The 19,501-nt window shown below is 39.2% G+C and overlaps 3 protein-coding genes across 3 annotated transcripts; 2 read left to right on the forward strand and 1 right to left on the reverse strand.

Moving 5' to 3' along the window:
- The first annotated feature begins 764 nt into the window (after nucleotides 1-764).
- LOC104108643 (uncharacterized) lies at nucleotides 765-2,995 on the forward strand. The gene is made up of 4 exons (XM_009617724.4): nucleotides 765-1,417; nucleotides 1,845-1,922; nucleotides 2,012-2,111; nucleotides 2,495-2,995. Exons 1-4 carry the CDS (start codon nucleotides 1,049-1,051, stop codon nucleotides 2,842-2,844), a joined length of 897 nt encoding a protein of 298 aa, XP_009616019.1. The 5' UTR covers nucleotides 765-1,048; the 3' UTR covers nucleotides 2,845-2,995.
- Nucleotides 2,996-3,667: 672 nt separating this feature from the next.
- Nucleotides 3,668-8,234, reverse strand: LOC104108644 (probable hexosyltransferase MUCI70). The gene is made up of 6 exons (XM_009617725.4): nucleotides 7,720-8,234; nucleotides 6,058-6,272; nucleotides 5,771-5,947; nucleotides 5,450-5,605; nucleotides 4,435-4,711; nucleotides 3,668-4,268 (listed from the first exon to the last, which is right to left on the reverse strand). The coding sequence occupies exons 1-6, from the start codon at nucleotides 8,084-8,086 to the stop codon at nucleotides 4,036-4,038; spliced, it is 1,425 nt and encodes a 474-aa protein (XP_009616020.1). The 5' UTR covers nucleotides 8,087-8,234; the 3' UTR covers nucleotides 3,668-4,035.
- Nucleotides 8,235-13,549: 5,315 nt separating this feature from the next.
- Nucleotides 13,550-14,914, forward strand: LOC138910497 (uncharacterized). Its single transcript, XM_070201739.1, has 3 exons — nucleotides 13,550-13,969; nucleotides 14,081-14,317; nucleotides 14,420-14,914. Exons 1-3 carry the CDS (start codon nucleotides 13,550-13,552, stop codon nucleotides 14,912-14,914), a joined length of 1,152 nt encoding a protein of 383 aa, XP_070057840.1.
- The last annotated feature ends 4,587 nt before the right edge of the window (nucleotides 14,915-19,501 follow it).

Raw genomic sequence — 19,501 nt, forward strand, 5'->3', positions numbered from 1 at the left:
ACTGTCTGGGGCGCCAATGACAGTGCCCTGGACAATGTCTTGCACTGTCTATGGCCGTGACTTTTCATTGCCTTGCATGTCTTCTTTTATTGCTCCATTTTGTAGCTTTGAGGTACCATTTCGTGCAACTTTTCTCCATTTCATGTCCAAACATTCCTACACGTAAAATAAATTCTATTAAACTTAATTGTCGCACAAATTAGCATCCAAGCAATAAGTAAATAGAGTAAATAACGTCAAAATATATGGAATTATAGCACAACATCAATATTATAAAACCCAAACAAGCTGTAAGCTTCGACCTGTTTAACATATTCAAATTTAGCCCTATTCCGCCTATTAAAAAAAAACCCAATCACCTTATGACCACTAAACTGGAACTTCAATTGCTTGACATTCAATCTGTTCGTATACACCGTTCGCTAGGGTTTTACAAATTAAGGCACGTGGGGGCGACAGCTGATATACAGCCCCAAGCTGCGTTTTAAAATTCAACCACGTAAAGCAAAAAGGAATCCCTCTTTCCAAATTCTGAAATTATTCTCTGTACGAATAGAAGTCCGCGGAATGACACGAACCGCCACGTGTGCGGAAGAGAATGCTTATGACCCTACACGTTGTAATGTACTAACATTGTTGAAAAGTTCATAATACCTTACCAAAACCAACCTCTCCAAGAAAAGTGGAGAACAGGGCCAAAACAAAGGTCGCAGTACTTCACGACAAAAAGTACAACCAAATATACTAAGCTCTCCTTATGCGCAAGGTCCGAAAAAGAACAAAATCACAAAGGGTTTATTGTATACAGTGTTATCCTACATTTATGCAAGATGTTGTTCTTACAGCTTGAACCCGTGACCTCCTGGTCATATAACAGCAACTTTACCAGTTACGTTAGGGCTCCGCTTCACGTTACTTCACGACAATACTAGCTAATATGCCACGAATCTTCTGCACTCTTTCTATGTATTGTATATAAATACTTGGGTCCAATGGAGAAAGAAAGTAAGAGCAAAAAAAATAAAGAGAAAATTAAACAAGCTGAACAATGGCCATCAGTGGTAGATTGTTACGTACCTCTAAACATATGGGGTTAGGTGACAATGCTCAGAAACAAAAACCTTGTAAATCTTTCAGTAATTATTCGTTGAGGTTACTATGTTTAAACAAAGGTAGTAAGATTAATGTTGGTGGCGGAGATATGGAGAAGAAACCAGTGGCTGCTAAGGCTGTTGGCGGGGCAGGCACCATGTCAAGATTGGCATGTGTGGTTGTTGACGAACCAATGACACAGAACTGGTTTCCAGATATCGGTTTAGTAGTAGAAAATGTCTCGGATCTGATACTTCAGAACTTGAAAACTTTCCTCAAAGAAATGCCGCAGAAGTTGCATCATTTGCAGTTGTTCATCGAGAAGGTATGGATTTTCTTTTTCTCATAGGGATATTCTAATTAGCAGAGGCGTGAATACATGAATTCAAAATGAGCGTGATTTATTATATGAGGAATACTTTGTTTTTATATCTGCATAGTCCATAGATACATAGTTGGCTCAACTTTGCAACCGGTAAAGTTGTTGACATGTGACCAGGAGGTCACGGTGAAAATAATCTCTTGCAGACATGCAAAGTAAGACGGCGTATAATATACCCTTATAGTCCGGCCCTTTCCGGACCCTTACACCTTACAATTGAAATTCTACTAATAGTGTTGGTGCACAAGTCCAAATCCCAGATGGACATTTCCTGCTTCATGTTAACTATATGAATAAGAAACCAAGAAAGTATATTGTTATGCTAAAGATTAAATTTTTCTGAGTGGATATATGGAATTCTGTTTTGCAGGGTATTTTGGATTGCAGGTTCTTCACTCTCTTTGCAGTCGCAGGGACTTTGATTGGTTCATTGTTATGCTTTGTCGAGGTAATATATTAGTAATATTTATTGATAGTTCGATTCTAAATTGTATTATCACTGTAATACATAAATTAAACATCCTCGTTATTTTGCAGGGTTGTTACCTAGTCATAGAGTCATACTTCCATTATTTTATGGCACTCTCACAAAAGTCAGACCTAGGACATGTCGTGCAACTACTGATCGAAGCTATAGGTAATTATTATTTTCCTCTTCCTTAAACTTTTGATAGTTTCCACTTTCCTTTTGGAATTGATGCAACTGACGAAAATAAACATTAATATTAATAGTGCAAATAATTACGAAGACAACAGGTTTGCCTACTATTCGATTCTTTAAGAACTAATAGAAGTGCTTTTCAAAATAAGTCTAATAACTTTCTTCACTTTATTTCATATGGGACATCCTTTCATTTCCCATTCACACTACAAAAAATCCAACATTTTTATGTGGCCAAGTAGAGTCACTAATAGACCGTGACATGTTTGTCTAATTTGATGGTATAAAAGAATTATACACTATCAGCATACAGAAGTTAAACTCTAATCGACAATATAATGTTCTATTTTTTCTTTCAGATATGTTTATTTTGGGGACTGCTATGCTTACTTTTGGAATGGGATTGTATGTCATGTTCGTGGGATCAAGAAATATTAATGTTAAAGGAGATCAAGGGACAGGCAAAAACTTGTCTTACTTTCAGACAATTCCATCAATAATGGGAATGAAATCAGTGATGCAAGCCAAATCAAGAATAGGACATGCACTAATAATGCTACTTCAAGTTGGAGTATTAGAGAAGTTCAAGAATATTCCTGTGGTTAATGGACTGGATCTAGCTTGTTTTGCTGGAGCTGTGTTTGTTTCCTCCATTTGTGTATTCATTCTTTCTAGACTTGCTGTCACTACCACAAAGGCTGGCAACTAAGAAAATCTACCTTTAGGTGGAGAAGTATATATATATGTATAGAGCAAGAAAATTTGTAACAATTATGACTTCTCATATATGACCTTTTTGTTAATAATTCTTTCAATTTGTAACAATTCAAATAAATTTATTCATATTTCTTTTTATATTATTCAGAGGCAGTAAAATGAATTGCATTTGTATATATTACGATTCCTTTGAATTGTGAATTCTTTCTCCAAGACTACGACATAAAAGACAGTGTGGGATTGGGATATAGTATACATCATTTTATGGTCAATACTGAAAGAGGCTGATGGCTTTCTCATTTACAGAATCGTTTTAAACAAGAGAATAGAATAGAGAGTTAACTTGCGTAGTTGACAACACTACACTAGAGAAGTTGCTTATTAGAAATTTTAGTCTAGGCCCAATATAGTAAGTAATTTTTCACCAACAATCAAGTAATCGAAGACAAAAAACAAATACAGTCAGACCTCTCTACAACATCTTATATAACACCACTTCACTATAAAAGCCAAGTTTTTACCGAAACCAAATTTCATGTTTTGTTATAATATATGTTTTCTATAACAGCAATTCACTATAACATCCAAAAATATCCAGAACAAACGAGGCTGCTATAGAAAGGTTTTTGTATAATGACTTAAGTATGGAAGTATTTTTAGTCTTGACATCACCATTATTATTGAGCAAATCCTGCACTAATCCAAGAGAGCTAAACTAGGTGCTTAAATTTGTTAACGCACCTCAATATTAACACAGTAGAATGCGATCTCTGGCAGAATACCCAACAAATTTAGCATTTTCAAAAAACTAGTGATAATAAAAGAATAATAAATTGATAAAAAAACCTTCCAAAAAACGCCACTTTGTTCAAAAGTGATGATAAAAGAATTATAAATCAATAAAAGACCTTCCACTCTGTTTAATACACAACATATTCACTGCTCTCCTCTTCTTCCCATTGATGAAACCCCCTCGGCCTCTCCCTATCCCTGCAGGCTGCAGGGCTGCAAAAACAGTGCCCTTTGAATTCTGAAGAATAAATAGGAATATGCTAATCCTATCCGATCTCTCTATCCAATGTCATCAGCACACATAATAGAGGAAGCAATATGCTCGAACCTTGGAGAAAGACCTGAACATTCTTGTTTCGGCTACCTTTCTCGTGCAAACAACGAATATACATTAACTTGTTAGAGGCTTCGCTTTTCTTATGTGACCCATGCTATTAACCAGATCTTTACGTGTACAAACAGGGAACATGTTGATATTCCTAAACTCTTTGAACCGCCAAAGGACATATGGAAAACTCAGTTGATCACGGGACGTAAAGCGAACCACCTCATTGAACCATAGGCACATGAACAGATTAGTTGATGGAGTGTGCTCTCTCACAATAATTGAAGCCTCAGCTAGAGCTGCAACAGATAAATTGACTGTGAGAATGACTTATCTACTTGGGAGGACAAGGGTTGTCTCTTTTGTGGAATTGAGGTACAGTTTTATGATGATTATGCAGTGGATAACAATTATGGTAAGCCCAATAGCCCATCCCCAGCTGACAAGGGAAATGAGAAATCCTACCTTTCTTCCCATTGAATCTCTTATCCTCAGGGAGGCCATCTTGACGGTACTGAGCTAACTGCACCTCTACTTCCTCTGGAGTGGCTTTGTTTTTCTTGATAACAGCCTTTGCCTCATCATACACGCTACTCCGAGCCCCATGTTCAGAGATTGCTAGTACAGAGTTTGAATGCCAAAGCAAAGCTTCCAATACACCCAATGGATCCCTCCTAAGTTGGGATTTCGAATCTACCCAAATGGAACATCTAGCATTCGGAAAGAGACGATGGGCCAGCATCTGATTAATTTAGACATGAATTAAATCCTTATAAAACAGCTAGCAAGAAAAAATGTACACATTCACATAAACCTATTATTTTAACAATTTCAAAGGGATAAATATAAGAAACTTGAAAATGTATTGAGAGAGTATTGTGGGCTAAATATTGGACAAAAAGCATCAAAACCCTAGCACAAACATCCTGAAAACTACTTTTTTGGTCAACATCCTGAAATCCACAATTGGAGACCATGACTTGCTGCCAAATTATACAGTTATACTTTGTACAACTTTTACCTACTAGATCAATGACAACAAAGGCACATGAACTTCAGATGCTATCATCAATTAAATAATGCAATTTCTGCTGTTATTGCTACAATGGGGAGCCCAGGTACAGAGACAAAAAATGGAAAATTAAGCAGTTGGAGAGTATGCAGGTGAGATGATGGATGTTCTCCTCCAAAATGATACATGGTCCAAAAATCCAATTATTAAATCTTAAAAGGAAGCATCAAATGGCGACTAAATTTGGTTTTCCCGACATTATTAATCTTCAAAATTGGACCATCAATCCGATTTGCTTTATAGCACTTCTACTTTGTAAGGCACCATTATTTCTCGACGCATCGTGGAGAAGAATCTTGTTATCGGGAGTAGGGCAAGATTAACAGAAGCTTCACTTTAAGTATTAGGATATTTTCATTGTAAAATACAAAGCATACGAGAAATCGAGGAATTAGGCAATAAGCATACCTTTGGGATTTTACCATTCAACCTTTGGTCTCGGAAAGGTAGATCCTTAACAAGGATAATGCGCCATTTTCCGATATAATGGTCATCACCAACTTTATGGCCATCTGCCTCTTGTGATGCAAGTGTAATTTCATCCCAAAAAGCCACAAAGCAAACCTGCATCATTTAATTCCAAAAACATTGAGTAAACTAATGTGTCCTGCATTAATTAATTCTCCAGCGCTCCAACCCAACTACTTTGCGATTGCAACTGTAATCACACATCGTGTCAACTAAGGATTGAAAAGCACTCATAAGCATTAACAATCCCAAAAAGATAACCTTCTTGAGAGATGACTCTGACATTCCTATAGGTTGATAGAGATCATCTCCACCACCAAATGCACAAGTCGACACAACAGCTTTGCAGGATTCCATATAACTTCTATCTTCAACAGAAATCCTAAAGCCACCTTTATCACTGTAAAAACCACAGTGGATAGAAGCCTCTCCTTTCACCTGAGAGATAATGCTTAAGCAAATTGTCAAAAGAAAAAGAAAGAGAGAGATACATAACTTATTTCATAGGTAAATAGGTAATCACCAAAAGCAAGATGCAGGTCGACAACCTTAAAACTTTCATCCCTTTGCTTGAGAGTTTGGTTTCCTGTGAATAAATTAAATCTTGTGGCCTCCGAGTGTTGCTCAAATGGCATATTCTCATCAACATAAGCAGGATTTGCCTTTGTGGTGTATATCACCCGTTTAATAGGATCAGCAGGTACTTTATCCACGGGAAAATCCAGATGCTCAAGCTCTTCAGCTGGTAGTAGCTTCAAGCAGGCTGCGAGATGCAAGATTTGTTGCACATTATTGAAGACGATGGGTCAAAAAACATATCCACTTTGACAAGCATTTCAAATATCTTGTACATAAACAAAATCACTGTGTAATAAACCACAAAGGAATGCTGAATAACATAGTTTTACTTGAAGAAACGCCAAATGATCTGTCCCATATGTCAGCTAGATCACTTTAGCACCAACTTTAAGATTCCTCCTATATCTTAGATACTCATATAATAACTCCAAGTATCAGTAGTATTATACATTAACTTGGCTTTTTAAAATAGATGACTTTGTCATTTAGGGAAAGAGGTCAAATTTTTGGGACACCTGAAAGGAAGCATTTACAAGGAAATTCTAGATGAATAAACAAGTGTCACTCGCAAGCTAAGTTGCTCGGACTCGGGTGCGAGTATCCAATACGGGTGTCGATCTAGAGGCCGGATCCTACGTGATCTAAATTTTAAGATTCAGGTGTATGAATCTAGGTACGGATACAAGTGGGCGGATTCGGCTATATCTAAAAATAGATCTACAAAATTATGCCTAAATTATGAGACATTGTGGAAAACTTGCATGTAGCGCGCAGAGTTCATTAACTCAATCTTTTATTATCAAGTCTTACGTAGTCATTTAGAAATTTACATTAGCTTTAGTCTTGAGAAATCAAAATGCCAAATCTTATTTCTAATTTCTCCGTAGTTTGTGGTCAAAGTACCCAATGTTGATTGACCAGATCCGGAACGTATCCCACACCCATACTAGTATTGGTGTCGTGTCGACATGTGTGCGACACCACAAAATGAAGAGTCCTTGCAACTTAGCTCGCAAGCAGTTCGCTTAGTAACACCATTAAAGACCCATATTGACCAATATCGGAACTCCCAACTAATAGCCCTCGTCTGGAAAGTTCAAGGGAAATCAATTGGGAGTGGAAGAACCTGAATAGAGCATCTGAGCTCATAAAAACCAGATTTTTATCATTGCCCTTATGCCTAGCACATATTTCATCTCTTTGTAGAATATAACAAATCAGAAACATTAAGAGCTTCAAATTGGATACTTGGCCAAATATTACAGACATGCATAGTTTAAGCAGCCTATCAACTCCTTAAATCATTCAACTTTTAAATCACTATATCAGGGGGATTTCATATAGAATGCAAGTAAACTTCATTTGGATTTAGGTTATATACTGATAGGGTAAAAAGAAATTGCACCATCAGTGAAATTTACCATTTTTACTTGATTACCTAAAGAAATTTATTTGTAATTAACTAATAAGTGACCTGATACTTTAAACATATTTTACACAGTTAGTGAAGAGAACTTAAACTCATTTCAATTATACAAGCAATGTGCACATTCTGCATAAACTGATATCGTAATAGTAGCAAACAGTAGTTACGCACTTAAATAAATTAGATCATAATGCAAAAAACTCACGTTCTCTAACTCCATGGACAACATGAGTTACCGGATCGAGACGATTTAAATTCGCCGGCGGCTTCTTCTCAACAGGCTTATTAAGCTTTTGTTCGGTCACCGGATCCGGTTTTTTAACAAGCGAACTAGGTCTTGTTCCAATTCGAGAGGCCTCGAAGATGAGAAGAGCCGCGGCAAGTAAGAATAGGAGAACAGGCCACCACCGGAGGAGATTTTTAAGGATAATATGAGTGCAACTGGTTTTGCTTCGGTGGCCGATTTTCTTTCTCTTCCTTCGAGCTCGAGCCCTAAGCTTGTTGGCAAATTCGTCGGGCTCGTCGTCAGAGACAGTAATGGAGATACTGTTGTTGTTTAACATCGACGACATGGAACGGCGGCGATTAGACGGAGAGATTTTGCAGCCGGCGACACGTCGTCCGTTCTGATCTTTCTTTCTCGGCGATATATATTAGCCAAGGGTGACCAACGCATCAAAAAGCAGAAGTTTACTTCTTTTTCCCTTATTTTTGTCTCTGATAAATTCTTTTTGCTTGAATATTTTTTCCTTTTTTGTTGTTAGAATTTTTTGTACATGTTAATTAGAATTCTAATCTTTTTATAAGCTAAATTAATAATTTATATATATTCAATAATTTTTTTAGAATAAATATAAAATTTGAACAAAAATTACTAAGTATTCTAGCTCAACAAATTCCAAGGAAAAAAACTTTTAAAATTTATCGTATTGAATATTTCAAAGAATCTGTTGTAACTATAAAACTTTTGAAATTTGTGATCTTAAATATCTCAGATTATTTATATGACTATAAAAAAAATTGTTTTATTTTTTTCGAAACGAACTAATTAGGAATAGTGTCATATAAATTGAAACACGGTTAAAATTCTATATAGCCACTTTAACTCGTTAAGCAACTTTTTGAATTCGCTTACCCGTAAAATGGTACAGTTGAATTTATACGTGGTTTATAGACAGGGGAATCGATTTGATCCCAAAATGATAATAAATTAAATAAGAATGCAAGACTTAGCATTGAAATCGAGATAAGAAAGTAGATGGCTTTGTTCCGGAAGCAGAGCTTCCGAAGGAACTAATAGCAATATTAATAAGCAAGAAATAAAATGTTATTGATATTTTGAATAGTATACAGCATAAGTTTGTCAGAAAATGTATGTCACCTATAATGGATGTTGAACTCGCTATTTATAGTTGCACCTTGGGAATAAGGTCCTAGGATCAAACCCCTCTTAAATGATAATTATGTGGGTCATTGAAGAATATGTAACGGCATGCTATGAATGCCATGTTCTCTATAACGGACTATGTATTTAATACTGCAGAATATTCTCCATTGAATGCTACCGGGTGGCAGGCATTTATTTGTCTTTATGAGCAAAATTTCCTTCGGGGACAATTGAGATTGCTGCCCCCGGACTTGATTTTCACCTGTCTCACTTTTCATTTGTCTCTGGTTCCATGTGTCACTCTATTATGCGAGTATTTAACATGAACATGTTTTGCCCTATACATATAGTCCCACTGCTTTCCGGTGGCACATTCTTGTGTCACCGGGAAGTTGGTGAAGATACCTTTATTGGCGGGAAATTCTCTGACCTCCTCTGAAAAATTTCTGACGCTTGATTAGACGCACGTCTCTCCGCATTTAATGTCCAAAACACGTATCATCCCATGATTCAACAACACTTTCACCGGTTCTCGAGGCAATCATGACTACGATTTTAGCCGCTTATTCCTTTGCTTATACGTTTCAATCTTCTTCTTTTGCACTTCACAATTTTTCGAACTCTCTCAAACTTTCTTTACTCAACTCACTCTTGTTTTCAACTTTCTTTAACCTTCTTCTTCAGAGAAAACCTTACTTCTCTCTACTAACTATGGCCTCTACTAACTTTCTTTAACCTTCTTCTTCAGAGAAAACCTTACTTCTATCTACTAACTATGGCCTCTTCTTCTAAAAACTCCACTTCTTCAAAGAACAAAGAAAGCACTGATGATGATGCTCCTCCTACGGTGAGCACCATTATCCCTAGAAATCTTACTACGGCTAAGGACTTCGAAGAGAAGTTCCTTTCTCCTTAACTCCCTCACATGGTCCATTGGTGTATACCCTTCTTTCATACATCCTTCTAGCATCCCTGCTATGAAGGAAGACTGTGGTTGCAATGATTTGAACATCATCGCTCCCAATCTAGCAGAGCGGGTAACCTTACCTAAGAAAGATTTTACGTACGTTTACACGTACCCATTCACTTTGGGTCCGTTCTCATTGAGTAGGGGACTTGACCCCCATAATCTTGGAGTTTTGCTTTCGTTATCATGTCTGCTTGGCACAGGTGAGCCTTTCTGTGTGGCAGACGGTAGCCTGTCTTCGGCGGCTATGCCATGAGACGGGGAAAGAGCTCGACTAATGAACCTTTATTCCCCCAAGATTTTCCGTGGGAAAATGATAAACTTCAGCAAATGTGGTCACCATGCTTTGCTCACCAGCACGGATGATGACAACAACTGTGGATGGATGAAGCGGTTCATTGTAATTGCCACCAGGGACATCATCCCGGCCACAACTCCATCATTTCCTGAATCATGGAATCGTACACGTAAGTTCAACGTCTGTCATTTCTTATGGTTAAAAGTTGTTCCATGCTATCACTGATCCTTCTTTTTTCATTATTTCAGCAACTCAATGGACACCGCCAAGGGTTGAAGGCTTGGACCAGTGGGTCCAGAAAGTTTTGGACGTTACCACGTCTGAAACCCGCTGATAAGTGGGGATTTTGACTACTTATTAGCGCCTTTTAGCTTTCGTTTTAGTTCAAAAGCATTTAATTATGTTCCCAAAAACTGATGAAATATGCTTAATTGCAGGAATATTGGAAAATGAGCCTCCAAGATAAAATCCTACACAAGAAGGAGTGATCTGAATTCAAGGACAAAAACAAACACAGAAGCTTAAAGTGCGGACCGCAGAATATCATATGCGGCTGCAGATTGTGCAGAAGAACTTATCAGAGATCTGTGAGAAGTGCGGTTCGCACATGAAATGTGCGGCCGCAGAAGATAGGCAAGAGCAAAAGTTCAGAGAATCTGTCAACGGAAGTGCGGCCACAGAAGATCAGCTACGCGGCCGCAGTTGCATTTGTGCGGTCCGCAAAAGAGTCATGTGCGGCCGCACTCAAAAATATGCGGACCGCAGAAAGAGAGAGATGCGGCCGTGGTTCAGAATTGTGCGGCCGCAAGATTCCAATCCTGTCAAGTTGAAGCAAAAGTGCGGACCGCACATGGAATTGTGCGATCGTAGAACCTCTGAAAGGGCATTTTTATCCGAAAATTTCAACTCTGTATAAATAGAAGAGTTTCACTTTTTTAGGTCAAATTTTGACATCAGCGGATACAGTAGCAGTTTTTCTTTACTCTCTTTAATAGCTTTTGCCATTTTGAGCTTTTTGAACTTAGATTTCTTTATTCTAATTATCAATATGGGTTTAATTATCATTTCTTCTTTTATTTCTTCTGTCTTAAGCATGAGTAACTAGATTTTTACTAGAGTTGTGACCCAACCCTAGAGTGTAAACTTAATGGGTGTTTGAATTATGGCTTGTTTATGGTTGGGTATTTGTTATTTAGCCTTGTTCTTGCTTTTAATTATAGAATTAATGGTTGCAAACATTAGTTCATGCCTATTTGACTTGGTCTCTACTTGAGAAAGAGAGACTTAGTCTAGAAAAACTTGGCTAACAAGGAATTGAAGTGAATCAAGTTGGTAGTCCCAATTAAAGGTTTGAATATAGAGATAGTAAAACCCGACTTGAGCTTGTTATCAACCATTTTGTTCTACACCCATTTGGACTTGAGAAAGTAAATTGGGCAAAGTTACTCTCTGACCGAAAGGTATTGAGTGGGTACTCAAGTGTTGATGGCTATAATACACCCCGACCAATAAAACAAGCTTTAAAGTTTACAACCCGTTAGGCAATTACCTAGGTGAAGGTCATAGACCTAGGTCTTTTTATCATTAGAAAAACAACAAAAATAATTTCTTAGTTTCATTACTTAATCTTGCAATCTTAAATTGGAATAGACATAGAACAAGCATCAATTTGTGGAAGTGTAATTTGAGATAGTTCATACTCATACACTGTAATTTATACTCCTAAATCCCACGTATAGATCCCTGTAAAATTTGACCCTGACTCCTTATTGGGTATTACTATTGCAATCGACCATTTTATAACCTTGAATTGAGGTATGAACTTGAACGAGATCAATTTTTGGCGTCGTTGCCGAGGAGCATAAAAATGGATCTAGCTATATATTTGGTTTTGTGTGTGAATTGTCTTCTTTTAATTCCTTGTTACTGATTTGTGTGAAACAATTTTAGGTACCATAATGGAAAACAACAACGATCAACTCGGAAACATACCTTTGGGGGATGTGGACGTTGAAGATGACCAAGTTGAAGACGTTCCTCTTGAACCTCAAGCAAATAGAAGAGGCTGGACACCTCAAGACAACGTCCCAGTTCCACCTTCACCTCCACCAAGAGCGGCTCCAAACCGGGTGTTGCTGAATCAAGGGTATGCAAGTGTCATTGTCCCGCCCCGCATTAGGGCGGGCAACTTTCAAATCACGAATGTAATGCTCACATTGTTAGAGCAACGGGGATTCTTCACTGGGGCTCCGAGTCAAAATGCATACAAATACTTGAAGGGGTTTGTGGACACTTGTTGGGGGAGTAAACAGACAAACGTCTCCGAGGATGCTTTAAGGTTGAGGCTATTTCCTTTCTCTCTATGGGGGGAAAGCCTTGGATTGGTTAGAAATATTGCCAAATCACTCCATCCATACATTGGATGAATTTGCGGAGAAATTTATTTCCAAGTTCTTTTCTCTCGGGCATATGGCTACTCTTAGAGACGAGATTCTAGCATTCAAATAAGAGCCCAATGAGCCGTTGCATGAAATATGGGAGAGGCACCGAACTATGGTCAAAGAGTGCCCAAATAATGACATTACAGAGGCTATGATTCAACAAACTTTCTATCGGGGGATCAATACTATCAATCAGTGCGTGGTTAATCAACTTGCTGGTGGAAATTTCATGACAACGCCATATGCGGAAGCTTGTGAGGTTTTAGATGAAATGGCAGATACTTCTTCGGCATGGCAAAGTAGAGCAAATTTTCCTCAAGGTGATCCGAACGTGATTCACCTATATAAAGAGTTGCATGACCACGGGCAAGTCATTGCCAAGTTGACCACCACAATGAATCAATTAGCAAAAGCACAACTTCAACAAGTGAAAAATCCTAAGCAAGTCAATGTCATGGAGGGAGTTAGTATGATGGTGAACAAAAGAAGGCCCAAAGGTCCACAAGTGCAAAACCGAGTGGAGAATTATGTGCAAGAAGATAATGGGTTTGATCAAGATGAATCTTACAATGAACAAGAGGAGGAAGTGCAATATGTGAACAACTTTCAAGGGCGAATCAACAACTCTCAAAGCTCGAATCAACAACAATGGCGACCTCAAGGTAATCAAAGGAATTAGAATTCTAACAACCAAGGTAATTGGAATGGTGGAAACAATCAAGGGAATTTGAATAGTAATAATACTCAAGGAAATTGGAGTGGTGGTAATAACCAAGGCAATTGGAGTGTCAATAATAAAGGATATTGTGGAGGCAACAACCAAGGGGGATGCAACAATAATCAAGGCAATCGGGGGTCGGGTTTTCAAAGACCCCGATGTATCAACAACCGAGCAACCTGCCTCCTTATTTTTTTCATGGTCTAAATTCTTCCAATAACAAGATGGGAAAAATTGAGAACATGTTTAAGCAAATGATGGAGAAAAATGCCGACTCTGATGCCCAACTTGCCTCTCACAATACATCTATCCGAAACTTGGAAGTCCAAATAGGGCAAATCTCTCAAGCCCTAAACACACGTCCTCATGGGGCACTACTAAGTGACACGGTGGTGAACCCAAAGGGTAGAAACAACACGGGACATGCCATGGTCGTTACTACAAGGAGTGGAAAAGGTAGGGATACACCTACCTCGAATCAACGAAAGCTTGTAGATGATGAGCAAGTGGTTCAAGAAGATGAGATCCCGGACAATGTGGTGAAAGCAAATAAGGAAGTGCGGAATGATATTGATGATAATGAGGAGGAAGCTCAAGAGGAAGTGAACTCGTCTAGGGATCACATCGTTGACATACCGGAACCGGTAGTGCAAAAGGCTAAGGCACCAATACCTAGGCCTCCTCCTCCATATTCTCAAAGGCTCGCCAAGCAATATGGTGAGAATCAATTCAAAAAGTTCATTGACATGATGAAGAGCCTATCTATCAATGTGCCATTGGTTGAAGCCTTGGAGAAAATGCCCGGTTATGCAAAGTTTATGAAAGACTTAGTGACAAAGAAGCGATCAAAAAATTTTGAAACTATAAAAATGACTCATCAAGTGAGTGCAATTGTGCATTCAATAGCTCCCAAGTTGGAGGATCCCGTTGCTTTCATGATTCCTTGCACCATTGGGAGTGCCGAGTTTGCAAAAACTCTTTGTGATCTTGGGGCAAGTATCAATTTGATGCCCTATTCAGTTTTCAAGACTTTGGAAATTGGGCAACCAAGACCCACATCTATGAGATTACAAATGGCCGATCATACCATGAAGAGACCATTGGGAGTGATTGAAGATGTATTGGTTCGTGTTGATAAATTCATTCTTTCGGCGAATTTTATCATTCTTGACTGTGAGGTTGATTATGAGGTGCCTATTATTCTTAGTAGACCTTTCCTTACTACGGGGAAGGCACTAGTTGATGTTGAAGCCGGAGAACTTACATTCCGGGTTGATGATGAAAAGGTGGTTTTCCATGTGTGTAAGTCCATGCGGCAACCCAATAGCAAAAAGGTGTGTTCATTCGTAGACTTGGTGACCGATGTGATTGTAGATGCAACAAGTGATGTGATGAATGTTGATGATACATTGGAGGTAGTCTTGCTCAACTTTGATAATGACGAAATGGATGGATTCATGGAATGTGTGAACTCGTTGCAAGGAATGGGGTCGTACACTTATGAGCCCCGCAAATTGTCCTTGGATCTTGAAAATAGGACAACTCCCCAACAAAGCCCTCGATCGAGGAGCCTCCTATATTGGAGTTGAATTCATTGCCTCCACATCTTCAGTATGAATTTCTTGGCCCTTCTTCTACTTTACCAATTATTCTTTCCTCTTGTTTGACTAACGTGCAGGTAGATGCTACATTGGCGGTGCTACAAAAGAGGAAGAAGGCTATTGGATGGATATTGGCGGATATTCGGGGGATAAGCCCCGCATTTTGCATGAACAAGATTAACTTAGAGGAAGGTGCCAAACCATCTATTTAACATCAAAGGAGACTCAACGAAGCCATGCAAAAAGTTGTAAAAAAGGAGATCATCAAGTGGTTAGATGTCGGGGTTGTCTATCCCATTTTCGATAGTTCGTGGACTTCTCCGGTTCAATGTGTCCCAAAGAAGGGGGCATGATGGTGGTTACCAATGATAAGAATGAGTTGATTCTACAAGAACGGTAACCGGGTGGAGAGTGTGTATGGACTATCGTAAGCTCAACAAAGTCACAAGGAAGGACCATTTTCCACTACCCTTCCTAGATCAAATGCTTGATAGATTGGCAGGCCGTGCTTTATATTGTTTTCTTGATGGGTATTCCGGCTACAACCAAATTCTTATTGCTCCGTAGGATTAAGAGAAGACTACCTTTATATGTCCTTATGGTACTTTTGCCTTCAAGCGGATGCCATTTGGGTTATGCAATGTACCGATGACTTTTCAAAGGTGTATGATGGCGATCTTCACGTACATGGTGGAGGATTATCTTGAAGTCTTCATGGATGACTTCTCGATGGCCGGGAATTCTTTTGATGATTGTCTCACGAACTTGGATAAAGTGTTGGCAAGATGTGAAGAAACAAATTTGGTGCTCAATTGGGAGAAATGTCATTTCATGGTCGAGGAAGGCATTGTCCTTGGCCACAAGATCACAAAGAATGGCATTGAAGTTGACAAAGCAAAGATTGAGGTGATTTCTAAACTTCCACCTCCAACTTCAGTGAAAGGCGTGCGAAGTTTCTTAGGTCACGCGGGATTTTACTGGCTCATCAAGGATTTCTCTAGAGTGGTGAACCCGTTGTGCAAGCTTTTGGAGAAAGATTCTAAGTTCCACTTCAATGATGATTGCATGGAAGCCTTTGAATTGCTAAAGTTCAAGTTGACTACTACTCCCATTATTACCGCTCCAAATTTGAGTGTTCCTTTTGAGCTCATGTGTGATGCAAGTGATGTAGCGGTAGGGGTTGTTTTGGGGCAACGTATCAACAAGATTTTTCATTCGGTCTACTATGCTAGTAAGGCAATTAATAATGCCCAAGTCAACTACACCATTACGGAGAAAAAACTCCTTGTCATTGTCTTTGCTATGGAGAAGTTCCGCCTGTACTTGATTGGTGCAAAAGTCATTGTCCACACGGATCATGCGGCACTTCGCTATCTTATGAGCAAGAAATATTCCAAATCCCGATTGATGAGATGGGTGCTTTTATTTCAAGAGTTTGATATTAACATCCAAGATCAAAAAGGAAGTGAAAACCAAGTGGCGGACCACTTGTCTCGTTTGGAGGAGGAGGGGAGGCCGCAGGATGGCCTTGAAATCAATGAATCCTTCCTTGATGAGCAACTCTTGGCTATTTCAATGAAAGAGGTGCCATGGTTCGCGGATATAGCAAATTTCCTTGTAAGTGGTATCATCCAAATGAGTTCTCTTCAAACCAAAGGAAAAAGCTCAAACGGGACTGTCAAGACTATTATTGGGATGAACTGTACCTTTTCCGAATTTGTACGGATGGAGTGATTAGAAGATGTGTACCGAAAGAGGAACAAGTTGAAAATCTTGGGGCTTGTCATTTTTCTCCATATGGTGGTCACCATGGTGGAGCAAGAACGGCGGCCAAAGTGCTAAATTGCGGTTTCCGTTGGCCCACCCTTTACAAGGATGCAAGTGATCTAGTCAAGCGTTGTGATGAATGTCAAAGGGCCAGTGGAATCTCAAAGAAAAATGAAATTTCTCTCACCACTATTTTGGAGATTGATATTTTCGATGTATGGGGTATTGACTTCATGGGGCCTTTTGTGAGTTTATGTAAAAATACCTACATCTTGGTCACGGTTGATTATGTGTCCAAATGGGTTGAGGCTGTTGCTCTACCCAACAATGAAGCGAGAAGTATGGTGGCATTTTTAAAGAAAAATATTTTAATAAGATTTGGTACTCCTAGGGCTATCATAAGTGATGGGGGATCACATTTTTGCAACAAAGCTTTCGACACCTTACTCACCAAGTATGGTATCACTCATAAAGTCACAACTCCCTATCATCCACAAGCAAGCGGTCAAGTGGAAGTCTCCAACCGGGAGATAAAGAGTATTTTGTCCAAAACTGTGAATGCTAACCAGACGGATTGGTCCAAGAAACTTGATGATGCTTTATGGGCTTATAGGACGGCTTACAAAACACTTATCGGAATGTATCCATATCGGTTAGTGTTCGAAAAAGCCTGTCATCTTCCGGTGGAACTTGTGCACAAAGCCATGTGGGCTTTAAAGAAGTTGAATCTTGAGTGGGATGTCGCCGCCAACTTAAGGGTGGCACATTTGAACGAGTTGGATGAGTTCTGGTATCATTCATACATAAGTTCATTCTTATACAAAGAGAAGATGAAATATCTTCATGACAAGTGCATTTGGAAAAAAGAGTTTAAAGAGGGTGATCTTGTATTGTTGTACAATTCGCAGTTACGGATGTTTCCCGGAAAGTTAAAATCTAAATAGAGTGGCCAGTTTGAGGTTGTGGGTGTGACACCCTTTGGTGATTTGGACTTGAAGAATAAAAATAATGAGGTATTTAGAGTCAATGGTCACCGGGTGAAGCATTATCTGGGAAAAGTTGGTGATGGACACGTCGTGGTGGTAATTCATTTCAAATGATGGTAATCTACGTCGTGCCGCGACGTTAAATCAGGCGCTTCTTGGGAGGAAAATCATATTTCTTTTTCTTTAGATAGGTCTTATTTTGTGTTAACTGGTTTTGAAGTGTGTTGCAGGAATGAGTGTGTTATGTAGGAACTGTGCTCAGAAAAATTGGCTAAGTATGGAAAAATTGCGGACCGCACAATTTTGAATGCTATAGCAGAAGTCAACTATGACTGCACAATTCTTGTACGGACCACACAATTTGAGGTGGGAAAATGCAAACTCTCTGAAGTTTGTTTGTCAGAGAAATGGCCAAAGTGCGGCCGCACAAGGAAATCTGCGGACCGCACCAACATCTGTTAACGCACAGCTAATTATACGAACCACAGATCAATGAAGGGAACTTGAATAATAGGTAACAGAGCGTGCATCGCAGAAGGAATTTTGTGGCCGCACTCTTCTCTTGAACCCTTAGCCAAAATCGGTTGGTATAAATAGTAGCCCTAATGCTACTGTTGAAACTTTCCAATCTCTGAGAAATTAAAACAAAGGCTAAAATCTTACACACAAATGATTCAATCATCTGCCACTTAATTGTGCATCTGTGATCACTCCTTAACACCAATTCATCACTGGTATGTTCAAATCATTTCTAGGATTCTTTAATTTTCTTAGTTTAGTTCACAATTTGTTAGTTATTTTAGACCATTTGTCAATTTCATATCTATGTGGGGTATGAATTGTGTTGGGTAAACTCCTAGTTGCTATTTGGGGAATGGATATTTGGTTGTTCATGTTTAAGTGCTACTATAATGTCCAATTTTTGCATAAAATCGAAACCCTAAGAACTCTGCCCGATTAAGTTTTGAAATATGCGTCCGCACAAGGAATTATGTGGTTCGCAGAAGTATAGATTAAGGCTTTGGTGAAGCAAGATTGTGCGGACCGCACTTGAAATTGTGCGGTCAGCAGAAATTCAATCGCGACCGTAGAAAAGTGTGTGCGGCTGTAGATCAGGGCATTCTCTGTCTTTAGAGACTTTCCATTTTCAGGTGCCAATTGTGCGGCCGCACTCATAAAAGTGCGGACCGCACTTTAAAATTGTGCAGTCTGCATAACCAGACCTGTGGCCGCACTTGCAATTGTGCGGCCGCACTTTCATACCCTACAACATGTTTTGTTCTGTGGACTTCTAATTATCTGCACTTGAATTAGAACTGACTCATGCTGTTGTTTGTTGCAGAAAATGGTTAGATCCCGTGGTCATGGTGATACATCAAAGGGGAGGGGTGAACCTTCCAGAGGCAGAGGCAAAAGCAATTTACCCCTCGCCCTCCAAAGAATAATCAGTAAGAAAGTCACAGCAGGCCGAAGTAGACAGCCGGAACCCTCTGAGTCAAGTTCATATTCCCCGTCTAGGGAAGCATCGGAGGGCGCCTCAGTGCAAGAGCAGCCTGCTGTGCAATCACAGCCACAGCTGCTCCAAGACAAATACCAACTTAGAAACGAGCCTACCTCTTCTGAGAGCACTTCTGAGGGTTTGGAAGGTAACAATCAGGCTTCAGAGCCTTCATCCACACATGTCCCCAATGCACCTGCTACCACAGTGGATGTGGATGATCTCCCGAATGATGGCCGAGGGGGTGATACCAGAGTTGCCGGCCTTGAGAGTTCAAAGAAGAAAGAAATTTGGAAAGATAGGTTCGTCAGTCTTACAGCCTTC

The sequence above is a fragment of the Nicotiana tomentosiformis genome, chromosome 4, assembly GCF_000390325.3.
Source record: "Nicotiana tomentosiformis chromosome 4, ASM39032v3, whole genome shotgun sequence".
Classification (NCBI taxonomy): domain Eukaryota; kingdom Viridiplantae; phylum Streptophyta; class Magnoliopsida; order Solanales; family Solanaceae; genus Nicotiana; species Nicotiana tomentosiformis.